The following is a 14,038-nucleotide window of genomic DNA, read 5'->3' on the forward strand; positions in this document are numbered from 1 at the left end:
TGCGCTACAGTAAATATGCTAAGGCCCTTGTCAATTTGGTGGAAAGAGATCGTATTTTCAATTTCTTGCAGGACTGAATGTGAAATTTGATCCACTCCATATACAAATTCTTGGGAAGGATCGGTTGCCTCCATTGAATGAAGTTTTCCCCCTTATTCATGCTGAAGAAAGTTGACGGTCTATTTTGTTAGAAACTCAGTCCACCGAAAGTTCAGCAATGATCTCTACAAAGACTCTGGATGGAGGAGGCAAGCAGACTTCTCTTGGCCAAGGCCACAGTGATAAGTCAAATCATAGCTCCTCTCCAAAACAATCTATCTGAGACAATCTTTAGTGTACCTATTGTAACAAGCCACGCCACACGAAGGAGAATTGCTTTAAATTTCATGGCAAAGCCCAAGTTCTAAGTCACAACGACGAGTTTAAGGGTCAGCAAAGGCGACAAGCCAATTTCACAAATAAGGAGGGACCTCCATCGAATAAACCAACCTTGAAAAAAGAAGAGATCCGAGATTTCAGCAAAGACGAGATTGAAAAATTGCGAGGTTTACTCAACTCTCTCTCTAATTCCTCTAGCTCATGTTCATAGGCTCAATCTGGTAAATGTCTCATTTCTGAAATTTTTAACGCCAACCCTATGAATAATTTCGGCTCCTGGGTCATTGATTCAGGAGCTATTGATCATATGACCAATATTCCCACCAGATTTGATACCTATAAGCCAAGGCCAAGCAATAAGACAATTACTATTGCTAATGGCACTCCAATAACTATTGCAGAATAGGGAACCATCAAATGAACACCTTCTCTTTCCCTACAAAATATCCTCCATATTCCCAAGCTGTCCACCAACCTAATTTCTATTCATCAACTTACACAAGACTTAAATTGCCAAGTGACATTCTTTCCTATTCATTGTGTGTTTCAGGAACAGGGTTCAGGGAAGATGATTGGATTTGCTAAGGAAAGGAATAGCCTCTATCTTCTTGAAGGTGTGAGTGGTTCTATGGATGAAGGGGCTCGATTGACTCTCTCTCGTGCTCCTCCAAAAATATCCTCTCTAACCCTTCCACCTCATCCAATAAATCTGAAATTTGGCTTCATCACCTTCGTCTTGGACATCCACCATTTCAATTACTGAAGATAATATTTTCTTAATTCTTTAAAAATATTCCTATTGATAGTTTTCATTGTGATACTTGTGCAAGTGCAAAACATCAACATGTATCATTTCCTTTGAGCAATATAAAGTCATTCCATCCTTTTTCCTTGGTATATACTGATGTTTGGGGACCATCTAAAATCCCTAATATCACTGGTGCTAGGTGGTTTGTTTCATTTATTGATGACTGCACGAAAACAACTTGGTTGTTCCTCATGAAAGAGAAGTCTGAAGTTAGCCGCATCTTTCCCATTTTCTACAAAATGATAAAGATACAATTTGGGATTCCTATTAAAAGGATTCGATCGGATAATGCTAGGGACTATTTCAACCTAACTCTATCCACCTTCTTGCAAAATGAAGGCATTATCCATGAGTCTTCTTGTGTTGACACATCCCAACAAAATGAAGTGGCTAAATGAAAAATAGACACTTACTTAATGTCACTCGAGCCCTCTTATATCAGTCTTATGCTCCTAAAAAATTTTGGGGAGAGGCTGTTCTAATAGCAGCCTATTTAATAAACTGAGTGCCTTCATGACTTCTTGATCACAAGAATCCTATACAGCTCCTATCCGACTTCTACCCAGATTTCCATTATTCAAACACTCTACCACTTAAAGTGTTCGGTTGTGTGTCTTTTGTCTATATTCACCAACAACATAGGAGCAAGCTTGACCCTAGAGCTCTCAAATGCATGTTTATAAGCTACTCAAACACACAAAAAGGGTACAAATATTATCTATCCTCTACCCAAAAAGTCTTCATTTCCATAAATGTCTCCTTTCAAGAAAATGAACCATTTTTCCAACCTTCCCATTCCTATCGTCAGGGGGAGAAGACTAATGCAGATATGGAATGGGGAAACCTTTTTGATAAGTCAGTACCTTTTATCTCTCCTTCCTTGCCTCCACTGGCCTCTCCCTTCTTGCTGGTTTCTTCCTCTCCTCCATCAATACCTCCATTGAAATTACAAGAGGTTCAACAGCAACAGCCGAGCTCCAAATCACCAGCAAAACTACTAACATACTCGAGAAGGAAGAAGTTCAATCCAGAACTGAGACAAAATCTGAGCCAGATCCAGATAATAAAATTCCTCTTTCTCCTACTACTATTGAGTCTGATCCTAAAAGGCCTACATTCCAAGATTTGGGCTTACCAATAGCCTTGAGAAAAGGAACCAAAAATTGCACCCATCATCCAATTTCACAATTTGTTTCTTTTCATAGATTATCCCCATAGTACAAAAGTTTCCTCACCACTATAAACTCAATTGACATTCCCAAAACCATGCAAGAGGCATTAAAAAATAAGAATTGGGTACAAGCCATGAAAGAGGAAATGAATGCACTAAAGAGAAATAAGACTTGGGAGATTGTCACTCTCTCTAAAGAGAAACAACCGGTGGGATGTAAATGGGTTTATACATTGAAATATAAGACTGATGGATCTCTTGAGAGGTACAAGGCGAGACTAATTGCGAAGGGATATATTCAAACTTATGGAGTGGACTATTAAGAAATTTTTGCACCTGTAGTGAAGATGAATACTGTGTGAATTTTATTATCTATTGCTGCTATGTTTGATTGGTGTTTACAGCTGTTTGATGCCAAGGATGTGTTCCTACAAGGGGACATAGAGGAGGTCTTCATGGAACCTCCACCCAAATTTGATGGGAGTTTTGGGGCCAATAAGATATGTCATTTAAAAAACACACTTTATGGCTTGAAACAATCATCCAGGGCATGGTTTGGGAGATTTACAAAGGCCATGTTGAGAATGGGATATAAACAGAGTCAAAGGGATCATACATTATTTATCAAGCACTCAATTATAGGTGAACTCACTGCTCTATTGGTCTATGGAGATGATATCATTATGACAGGGAATAATGAAGCTGAAAAGGAGTCCCTCAGAAAACACCTAGTTCAAAAATTTGAAATCAAGAAACTAGGAAAACTCAAGTACTTCCTAGGTATTGAAGTCGCATACTCAAAAAGGGGCAGTTTCATCTCTCAAAGGAAATATGTGCTCGTCTACTTAAAGAGACAGAAAATCTCGACAGCAAAGCATCAAGCACACTTATTGATCCAAACTACAGAATAGGAAGGACAGAAGAAGGCAACGTAGTGGACAAAGGAAGATACCAAAGACTTGTTGGACGATTGATCTACCTTTCTCACACATGACCAAACATCGCATACTCAGTAAGCATGGTAAGTCAATTCATGCATAATCCAAAAGAGGAACATTTGCAAGTGGTTCATAGAATCCTCCATTACCTCAAAGCGACACCAAAAAAGAGAATTTTATTTAAAAAGATAAAAGGATTGACTCTAAAGCCTACATAGATACAGATTATGCAGGATCCCAAACAGACAGGAGGTCAACATCTGGCTATTGCACCTTCCTTGGAGGAAATTTGGTTACATGAAGAAGCAAGAAACAGAATGTGGTTGCAAGATCCAGTGCTGAAGCTAAATTTAGATCTATCGCTCATGGAGTGTGTGAACTTTTGTGGCTAAAAATAATTCTGGACGATCTCAAAATTAAGAGAGAAGGAATTATAAAGTTATATTGCGACAATAAGTCTGCTATAAACATTGCGCATAATCCTGTTCAACATGATAGGACTAAGCACATTGAGATAGACAGACATTTCATAAAAAAGAAGCTGGACAGTGACTTGATTAGCCCCCTTATATGCCATCAGATTGTCAATTAGCCGATGTTTTAACAAAAGGACTACCTACAGCAAGATTTTAGGAACTCACAAGCAAGCTGGGAATGGAAGATATTTATTCACCAGCTTGAGGGGGAGCATTAAAATCCCTAAGATCTCTCAACTTACTTATCCAGAATAGTGCTAATTCAGGTTTGATCTATTTGTTTATTGATTGTTATTTTGTTTCCTTATTTGTTGGGATTTGATCTTCTAAATATGGTCATCCCTTATTCTTTGGGATGGAATTTAATCCTCTAAATATGGTTATCCCTTATTCTTTGGGATTTGATCTTCTAAATGTGGTCATCCCCTATGTATTTACACAGCTATTATGCTATTGTAAATGATAAAAAAATACAATTATCTTTTTCCTCAGGCAATGATTGAGAGGATATGCATAAAAAAACTGATGGTAAATTATATTGCATTCATTGCAGAATACCTAACAAAGCCTGGATGGATAGAAGTTTTAGGAGATTACTAACCAACATATCCACTCCACCTGGATCAAATTGGCAGAGAGCACCAAGTAGTGTCACACTCCATCACCAACCAGAAATATGGATTCCACATAATTTGGACCTTCTTTTTCCTCTTGCCCTCAAAGAGATATTTTCTCATTTTTTCCTTCTCTTCTATACCTCAACAATGTCCGAGCTAACTGGGGCATGCTTCAGGTAATTGCAAGTCTCCTTTACAGATACAACTGGGTTATTTCATGCAGAAAGTATAGGGAAACCACAAGCATAGCTGATGCAAGCAACTCGGAGCACTGTAACAAGTAGCAGACATCTCTCTTCTTTCTTGGGCTACTGGCACTAAATAAGTGGGACAGTTAAGGTTATAGTTATGGTCTCCTCTTACTTGAGCTAGGCAATAAGATACTATAATTTTCTGACATAGGGGTAATGAGGCCTTCCACAAACATTTTAGCTTAAGCAGGAAAAAAAAATGAAGATCAGAAAGCTGTGACTTGACATCACTAGATGGAGGCCCTGTTTGGCCCTCCTTTTTTTCTGATTTAGCTGCTTTGCTTCAAAGTAAAGATGACAAAAGCTGAGATTGAGGTGTTTTATAACCAAAAACTTTTTTAAGTAATTTGCTTTAAGAATAATCAAGGTGCTTTGATTTTAGGTATATTACGTTCCACATTATAATGCACATTAAGAGATGCTTTTTTCTCAAGCAGAAGCTGCTTTGAACAAACATATATTTCTCTCCAAAAGATAGAACAACATAGCACAACAGCTATTACCAAACAGTCAACTGCTTTTATTTACTTAACTTTACAGCACAGCAGTTATTATTAAACATCTTTCTCTGCTTCAGTTTGAAGTGCAGCAAAGCAAAGCACACTACTAACACAGCAGCTACTTCACTTATAAGCACAACACAGCACAGCAGCCAAACAGGGCCGGATGCTAATGCTCAAAGGCATTCCTAAGAAGCTTCTATTGTTGCCAGCACAATAAAATGCAACAAACAGAGACCGGTTAACTAGATTTTATTAAAATTGTACCTCACATAAAAGATATTTTTTCAATTACTACTTTTATAACTTCATTGAACCTTCCAGCCACAACAATGAAATATTAATCAGTACTTCTAGATTCAGAATTATATTTAACTTTCTTTCCTTATTGCCTGATGTCTGAATCCTTAAATCCATTAAGCTTTACATGGACTTCAATAGGATGAGCCAGTAACAAAGTTGATCTCGAATAATTATCTAATTCCACAAAGACTGACACTGGAGGTCATATCAAAATGTCACATTAATTAATTTAATCCATTTGATCTTAAAAAGTCACAGAAAAAATCACATTCAAACAGCCACTCCACCTTAGCCATTGATCCTATGACAACCCCTTCTAGCTGCACAGACCATCAGTTTTGTGACCATGATGTGACAAGAAAATCAGATAGCATGGAAGTAAGCAAACTAGTAGAGACATATCCTATATCCGTGAGTTTCTATTTTGCACTGCGGTTTGGTATCGAATACACAGGAACAGTGGCAGCATCAAAAAGAAAGGTTCCACGAGATAAAACGGGCACCTATACATGGCTGTGCAAGTTCTTTCAATGAGCTTAACAGAATCAAATGCAACCTTTTCTGCCTCGTGGAGCAAATTAAGATTCTTTTCTGCACAAAAGCCCCATGTGATGCCTATCCATTTGCATTTGCATAAACATTGAGAAGGTATTGAAGCCCTGTATCAAAAATCTAGTAGTGCAAGAATGTTGCTGAAGAATCTCCAAAAACAAAAAACAAAAGACAAAGAACAAAAATGTTAAGAGTTTTGGAGGGAAAACTCAAAATTTTCCTTCCCTCCAAAGGACCCTAAAGGCCTTCTCTTAAGTTTAGTCCCACATTGGAAAGAGGCAAGTATCTCTTGATACTTATGTATCTTCTTCTCTTGCCCACCTTTGCTTGGCAAAGAGGAAAGTGGGTTTTACACCACACACGCACAGGCCGGTGCGGCTCGACTCACATGCACACAAAAATGCGGCACGGCGTGGCACGTGCGGGTGATGGTACGATTGTTTTATCATTATTTTAATTTTTTATTATTTTTTCAACATAAGTTTTAAATCTTCGCTGTCGTAACGGTCAATTGACCGTTTGATCAAACGACCGTATTTTTCAGACAGACGTTTCTTTCTCTGATCATCGCTTCCCTTCATAGTCAATCGGTCAAAGCATCCTTTGTTCGCCTCTTCCTGTAGTCTATTTAAGATTGAGTTCGGATGGCATGGATTATCGAAAGTAGAGCAGCGTATTTCTTTACTCTCTTTGCCATATCTCTTTCCTATTTCACTTTCGCTGAGTTCTGAGTGATCTGTCCACCCTTTCCACGATCGTACTCCAAGAGAGGGTATCCCGATCGTATCTTGGGATAGAATTTTCGATAAACACTGGCATGAGGGTCGAAAATTTGTCTTAGGATAGTGATCACACGCTTCTGGGGTTTTTTCTTCTTTTTCTGCTTCATATATTAACGAGCCAATCCAACCAGACTCTTAATAAGTTTAATTTCTTTCCCTTATCCTTATCGCATAGTTTAGATAACCTTAAAGTTTATCAAAATCTTTTATTTAAATCTGTCCTCTCTTCAGTAGAATATTGTTTGCAGAAAGACTCTGTTTTAACATTCTAAGGCAAAATTACGATCTCTACGTTCCGATTTTCCTTTTGTTTTCTATCGCTCCTGTTACTCTGTATGATTGCGGACCGACAAACATTGTTATTTTTTCGAGTTTCTGACTCCTGTTTTGAAATCAGAGAGTCCTAATAGACTATAACTCCTATTTGTAGGATAATTTTTTTTAGTTTTTAATTCATTTGAAACATTGCATAACTGAAATAGTAATTGTTGTTTCTAAAGGCGAATTATTAGCATCTGCTAATGAATTTCTCTGAATCTACTTACAGGTTTCTATAAACTTTAAGAGTCCTAATATTTTATAAATTATATTTGCATCTATGTTTAAACCCTCCTAAATCAAGTTCCTTATAATCCGTTTTGTCCATCATGGGTGCCGAGGAAGCTTTGACCCTTAAACCCGAAAAATTCAATGGTCATGGGTTCTTTAGATAGCAGGAACAACTTGAGGCCTGGTTAATCACACTTGGCCTAATCACTGCCATTGGGAAAAGGCCACCTTATGATGTGTCATCTTCCTCATCTAAAACAAGATCCTCTTCCAAATCATCTGATTCCTCAAATACCTCTAGAACTGATAAGTCACCTGAAGAAATTGAGTTTCATTGTAGGTTTAGGATTCTAAGTTGTTTATCAGATGACCTATATGAAACCTATAGAAAATATAAAACTGCTAAAGAATTTTGGACTATCCTAGAGGATGCTTATAGTAGAAACAATGAGGGGGCTATGAGGTTTACCATTAGTGACTTTAGCAACTTTAAGATGATGGACAATGTTCCTATTAATGACCAAATCCATCATTTTCAAAATTTGGTCCAAGAGATTCATAGAGGGAGCTCGACATTACATGAGAACTATCGAGTCTCAAGTCTAATTGATAAGCTCCCACCATCATGGACTAATCTTGGACGTGATCTTATAAGATCCCAATGCAATCTTACCCTTAGATTCGTGATTCAAGCTATTAGAATAGAAGACCAATATCGAAATAGAAACTTAAAGAAAAATCAAATGAAAGCCAAAATAAACCTGATCGAATCTCAAAACTTAGAACAAAACCCTAAGGGTCAAAACCGTTGTCTTGAACCAGACCTTTAAACCCAAGAATTTCAAAAATAAGGGTAAGGAAAAAACGGGTAGATTTTAATTCTCAAACTATAGGATTCAAAAAACCTATTGATGGGAGGTTCTGCTTCGTTTGTGACCGAGACAACCATCTTACACATCAATGCTTCTACTGAAAGAAGGAAAAGATTGTGATCAAGAAAAAAAAAACCAATCTCAACCCAAACCTATGGTTAATATGGTAGAAGGTGAACCATCTACCTTTAGATCAGTATCCTTCACCCCATTAGTTAACTTTACCTAGAAAATCACTGATTGGTGGTTAGACTCTGGTGCCAATATCCATGTTTGCACTGATAGAGCATATTTTTCTTCTTATCATGACTCAAGTGGAGGAAGTGTGATCATGGAAAATGATACAGCTATCAACATTTTGGATAGAAGAAATGTCAACCTAAGGTTTACCTCAAGAAAAAGCATTATCCTTCGAGATGTACAGCATGTTCCAGACATCAGAAGAAACATAGTTAGTGGATCCTTATTAGTACAATTAGAATATAAAATTGTATTAGAATCCAATAAAATTGTTATTTATTTATCAGGAAAGGATTTGTATCTGAGGGATTATTCAAACTCAATGTAATTTCTCCTTCAATTAATGAAAATTCTTTTGATTCTTCTCAATCAATCGTGTTAAATTCTGAATCTTGTGATGTTTGGCATGGTAGACCAGGACATGCAAATTTCATGTCCTTTCAAAAAATGTTCAATCTTAATCTTATTCTTAAATTCAAGATTGATCATAAATCTAAATGTGAGATCTGTGCTCAATCCAAACAATCTAGAAAATCTTTCAAATCCATCCCACATCGAGATACTCAACTCCTTGAACTTATACACATTGATGCTTGTGATTCTTGTAGAAATCCAACCCATGGTGGAAGTCGTTATTTTGTGATCTTTACAGATGACTTCTCCAAATATTGTTATTCCTATCTCTTAAAGACCAAGGATGAAGTCTTCAATAAGTTTAAGGTTTTCAAAGTTGAGGCTAAAAATCAAACTAAAAAAAAGATCAAAATTCTAAGGTCTGATCGTGGAGAGTACACTTCAAATGAATTTGCTATATTCTGTGAAGAACATGGTATAATTTATGAAGTTACTGCTCCTTATTCTCCTCAATCCAATGGTGTTGCTGAATGAAAAACTAGAACTTTTTTGGACATGGTTAATGCCATAATCATCATTTCTGGTGTTCCGAAAAACTTATGGGGAGAAGCTCTTTTGACCTCTACTTTCATTTTTAATAGAATTCCATCAAAGGATTAAAAAAAGACTTCCTATGAGTACTGAAAGGGACATGCACCAAAGTTGAGTTACTTCTGAGTCTGGGATGCTTAGCTAAGATTGTTGTTTCGAAATCTAAAAGAAATAAAATCGATCCTAAAACTGCTGATTCCATCTTTGTTGGTTATTTTCTTGATAGTACTACCTATTGTTTTCTTGTTATTCATTCTAATTTTATTGACATATCCACTAATACCATTATTGAATCTAGAAATGCAATGTTCTTTGAAAATGAATTTTCTTTCAAAAATCAAATCCCTAGATCCACCGTTGATTATCACTCTTGTTCCTTACCTAATCCATCGTCCATATCTAGTCTTCCAATCAGTGATGATCCTACTTCAAATCTATCTGATCTTTCTTCCGAGCCCAGAAGGAGCAAAAGGGTTAGGATCGAAAAGAACCTGGGTGAAGATTTCTTTACAATCTTAGTTGAGGACACACATACCTCATACTAGAAAGCTATGAGTTCTCCTGATGCTCTATTCTGAAAGGAGGCAATCAATAGTGAGATCGAATCAATTATTGAAAATAATACTTGGATTCTTACTGACTTACCTCCTGAAACCAAACCATTAGGTTATAAATGGATCTTTAAAAAGAAACTTAGGGTGGGTTGATGGATCAGTGGAAAACACGGCTTGTAGTCCAGAGTTTTGGACAAAAAGCAGGAAATGATTTCTTTGATACTTATATGTCTGTTGCTAGCATTACCACTATCCGTATCCTTCTTGCTCTTGCTTCCATCCATAATCTTTTTGTGCATCAAATGGATGTGAAGACTGCCTTTCTTCATGAAAATCTTAATGAAGAAATTTATATGACTCAACCTGACGGCTTCATATTATCTAATCAAGAGCATAAAATGTGCAAGCTTATTAGATCCTTATACGGATCAAAGCAAGCACCTAAATAATGGCACGAGAAGTTTGATAGTATCATTCTTTCTTACGGCTTCCAAATCAATAAATCTGACAACTGTCTCTATCATAAAAGATTTGATGATCAATATATCCTTCTTTATCTTTATGTTGATGATATCTTGATTTTATCTTCTGATCTTGATTTAATTAATGATGTCAAAAAATTTCTTTCCCATCATTTTGATATGAAAGACCTAGGTCAAGCTGATCTAATCCTAGGCAATCATTCGATCCTCTGATTCTATATCTCTATCTCAATCTCATTATACCCAATTATTAATTGATAAATTTGGCTTCTCTGATTATTCTCCTGTTTCTACACCTTATGATCCTTCTATCCAACTTGTGAAGAATCCTAATAAACTTGTAAATCAAGAAAGATATGCACAAATCATTGGATCTCTTATGTATCTCTCAAATTGTACTAGACCTGATATTGCTCATGCTTTTCTAAACTGTCATTATACTAGTAATCCTAATAGGATTCATTGGACTGCTCTTGAAAGAGTCTTTAGATACCTTAAAGGTACTACTTCATATTGTCTAAGATTTGTTCGTTATCTAGCTGTATTGGAGGGGTACAGTGATGCTAACTAGATTTTCGATTCATCTGATATAAAATCTATTTCTGGTTATATATTTCTTCTTGATGGTACTACTGTTTCTTGAAAATCCTCCAAGCAAACCATTCTAGCCAAAAATACAATAGAATCTAAATTTGTAGCTCTTGACTCTACCGGCTCTGAAGCCAAGTAGCTTAAAGATCATTTATCTGAAATTTCTTTAACTTCATCTTCTATTCCTCCTATTTCAATTCATTGTGATTCTAGAGCTGCAATAGACTTTTGCAAAAAAAAATTTATAAATTCAAAAATTAGCAGACATAAAAGTAAGACAAAAGTCTGTAAGAAAGCAAGAAATCCGTGGCATTATTTCTTTATCTTATGTGAAAACTGATAATAATCTTACTGATTGTCTTACTAAAGGTCTAAATAGGACTAAATCCTAGAGTCATTGAGAGGGATGGAACTTAGCCTATAATAAGTCTTCCAGTAGTGGGAACCCAACCTCTGTGATAGAAGAGCCCTTGAAGGAGGTTCAATGTGATAATAATAAGCTGATTGACTGGCCAAGGAGCACATATTTATATATATATATATATAGGAGTCTTCACTCCATCCCATCCCTATGGTGATCAGAGCTCCTATATAGATGTTGAGGAACAGCATAGCTCTGAATGAGTTTCGAAAAGATAATCTCCTCAAGATATGACTCCACACACATCCCTAAAGGGCTTACCTATATGAGAGCTTCCGTATATGGCCACGGTTAGGGGACATGGGCAAACTCTAAGTGCTCTCACAAATTACAAGATACTTGCACATGGCCAATAATGCGCAACCCCATGACAGATCTTTCTATACTATGTGTGGTAGTTAAAATCTGGATCAAAGAAATGTAGTTCAAGATCTGTTTCACTCCAATTCCTTCAGATGGAAACTATCTATACCAAATGAGGTTAAAACACTTCACCCATTGCATAATATAAATACTCAACTACAAAGTTTTCATTTATTTTGATATTAAATAATCAGTATTATTTATTTTAAAATTTTGAATTTTGAGGGGGACTATTAGAGTTTTGGAAGGAAAACTTAAAATTTTCTTTCCCTCCAAAGGACCCTGAAGGCCTTCTCTTAAGTTTAGTCCCACATTGAAAAGGGACAAGTTTCTCTTGATGCTTATCTCTCTTCTTCCCTTGCCCACTTTTGCTTGGGTCAAGAAGGAAAGTGGGTTTTACACCACACACATGCAGGCCGGCCCGGCTCGGCTTGGCTCACACGCATGCAAAAATACGACACGACGTGGTGCGCGCGGGTGATGGTATGATTGTTTTATCATTATTTTAATTTTTTATCATTTTTTCAGCATAAGTTTTTAAATATTTGCTGCCATAATGGTTAATTGACCGTTTGATCAAACGACCGTATTTTCCAGACAGATGTTTCTTTCTCTATCGATCACCTCCCTTCGTGGTCAATCGATCAAAGCATACTTTGTTCGCATCTTCCCATAGTCTATTTAAGACTATGAGTTCGGAAGGCATGGATTATCGGAAGCAGTGCAGCGTATTTCTTTACTCTCTTTGCCATATCTCTCTCCTATTTCACTTTTGCTGAGTTTTGAGCGCTCTGTCCACCCTCTCCACGATCGTGCTCCAAGAGAGGGTATCCTGATCATATCTTGGGGGTAGAATTCCCGATAAACACCGGTATAAGGGTCAGGAACTTGTCTTAGGACAGTGATCACATGCTTCCAGAGTTTTTTCTTCTTCTTCTGCTTTGTACCTTAACGAGCCAATCCAACCAGGCTCTCAGTAAGTTTAATTTCTTTTCCTTATCCTTATCACATAGTTTAGATAACCTTAAAGTTTATCAAAATCTTTTATTTAAATCTGTCCTCTTTTCAGTAGAATACTGTTTGCAGAAGGACTCTGTTTTAACGAAAAAAGGTTTTCTAAAACATTGGTATCCCAAGACTATGGTCGTTTTTTCATTGAGAAAATCGAACCATTCCCTTTCTTGAGCTAAGGATCATGGTATACAGCATTAGGGCATCAAAAAGAAACATAAAATTGTATCCGTTTTAATCTCGGTTCCAAGATTAAGGATTGGGCATAGAGTTGAAAGAAAAAACAAAGAAACCAGAAAGGGGGAAAAATCAAGATTTTACTTTTCGAGGGGGAAGCTGAAGAGGGTAAAGAAAGCTTACATCTTTGATATCGAACCCCAGATACCGGATGGCATTGCGCACGCTCCGGACATTTCCAGCACCATAATCCAGCAGGGTGACCGCTATAGACAGTAGCAAAGTAAAAGAAAAGTCAGAGAAGATTACGGAAACGGCCGCGAACAAGGAGATGGAGAAGCGGAAATCTTGGGGGTGCGGATGAGCGGCAGTTCTTACTCGAATCTTGGGACAAGGAGGCGTGGACGGAGAGATGCTTCTTGGATTTGGAACAGGGCTCTCTCGGATTCCACAATCTGCCTATGGGAGAAAGACGAGGAAGAAGGGGAGAAGGTCGAAGGTTAGAAGCAACCCCGGAGGAGAGTGGCGGCGCCTCCATCTAGACGAGAGGAGGAGACTGGCGTCTGGAATTCCCTCAAGTTGGACCCGGGTTTAATAATATATAATGTTGGGAGGGCGAGTTTATTTAGTTCTAACAAAGAGAAAAGACGTACCCTTTCATGTTCTGGACAAGTTATATTCTCTATCCAGACTCCAGCTTGTCTAATAGTTCTTGAACAACGCCACTGGAAAAACCCCTGGCCATCGTCCAACTTCCCTGTTCGGCCCCTCCAAGCCTCCCGCCCGATTGAGACTCCAGAGAACCGATCTAAACTTTCCAATTTGGCCGCTCCGAGCCTCCTACCCGTTTGAGACTCCTAAGAATGAAAAAAGCAGAGGAAAAACCAGGAAAAAGCACAGAAAAAATCAACAAAAACAAAAGAAAGGTAGAAAAATTAAAAGGCAAGATCTTTTTTTGCACAGATTGATCAATTCTTTTCCTTTTTGCTTCCTTTTCTTTTCATTTCTTTCTCTTTTTTGGAGATCTTTGGGAAGCAAAGCACCTGAGAGAGATCGA

At 37.3% G+C, this 14,038-nt stretch overlaps 1 protein-coding gene across 3 annotated transcripts in view; it reads right to left on the bottom strand.

Annotated features, from left to right (window-relative positions):
* The window catches only part of LOC105060331 (imidazole glycerol phosphate synthase hisHF, chloroplastic), a 28,769-nt gene extending 14,980 nt beyond the window's left edge, over positions 1 to 13,789 (bottom strand). The window contains exons 1-3 of one of the 3 annotated variants that reach the window (XM_010943994.4): positions 13,635 to 13,789; positions 13,360 to 13,544; positions 13,165 to 13,247 (exon numbers count right to left, since the gene is read on the bottom strand). In XM_010943994.4, coding sequence (XP_010942296.1) covers positions 13,165 to 13,247; positions 13,360 to 13,519 — 243 coding nt within the window. In that variant the 5' untranslated portion in view covers positions 13,520 to 13,544; positions 13,635 to 13,789. Of the gene's footprint in view, positions 1 to 4,372; positions 4,394 to 13,164; positions 13,248 to 13,359; positions 13,604 to 13,634 lie in introns of those variants that run through there. The other 2 variants (XM_073242468.1, XM_073242473.1) reach the window with 2 other exon arrangements.
* Between the last annotated feature and the right edge of the window lie 249 nt (positions 13,790 to 14,038).

Source organism: Elaeis guineensis, chromosome 1, assembly GCF_000442705.2.
Source record: "Elaeis guineensis isolate ETL-2024a chromosome 1, EG11, whole genome shotgun sequence".
NCBI lineage: Eukaryota > Viridiplantae > Streptophyta > Magnoliopsida > Arecales > Arecaceae > Elaeis > Elaeis guineensis.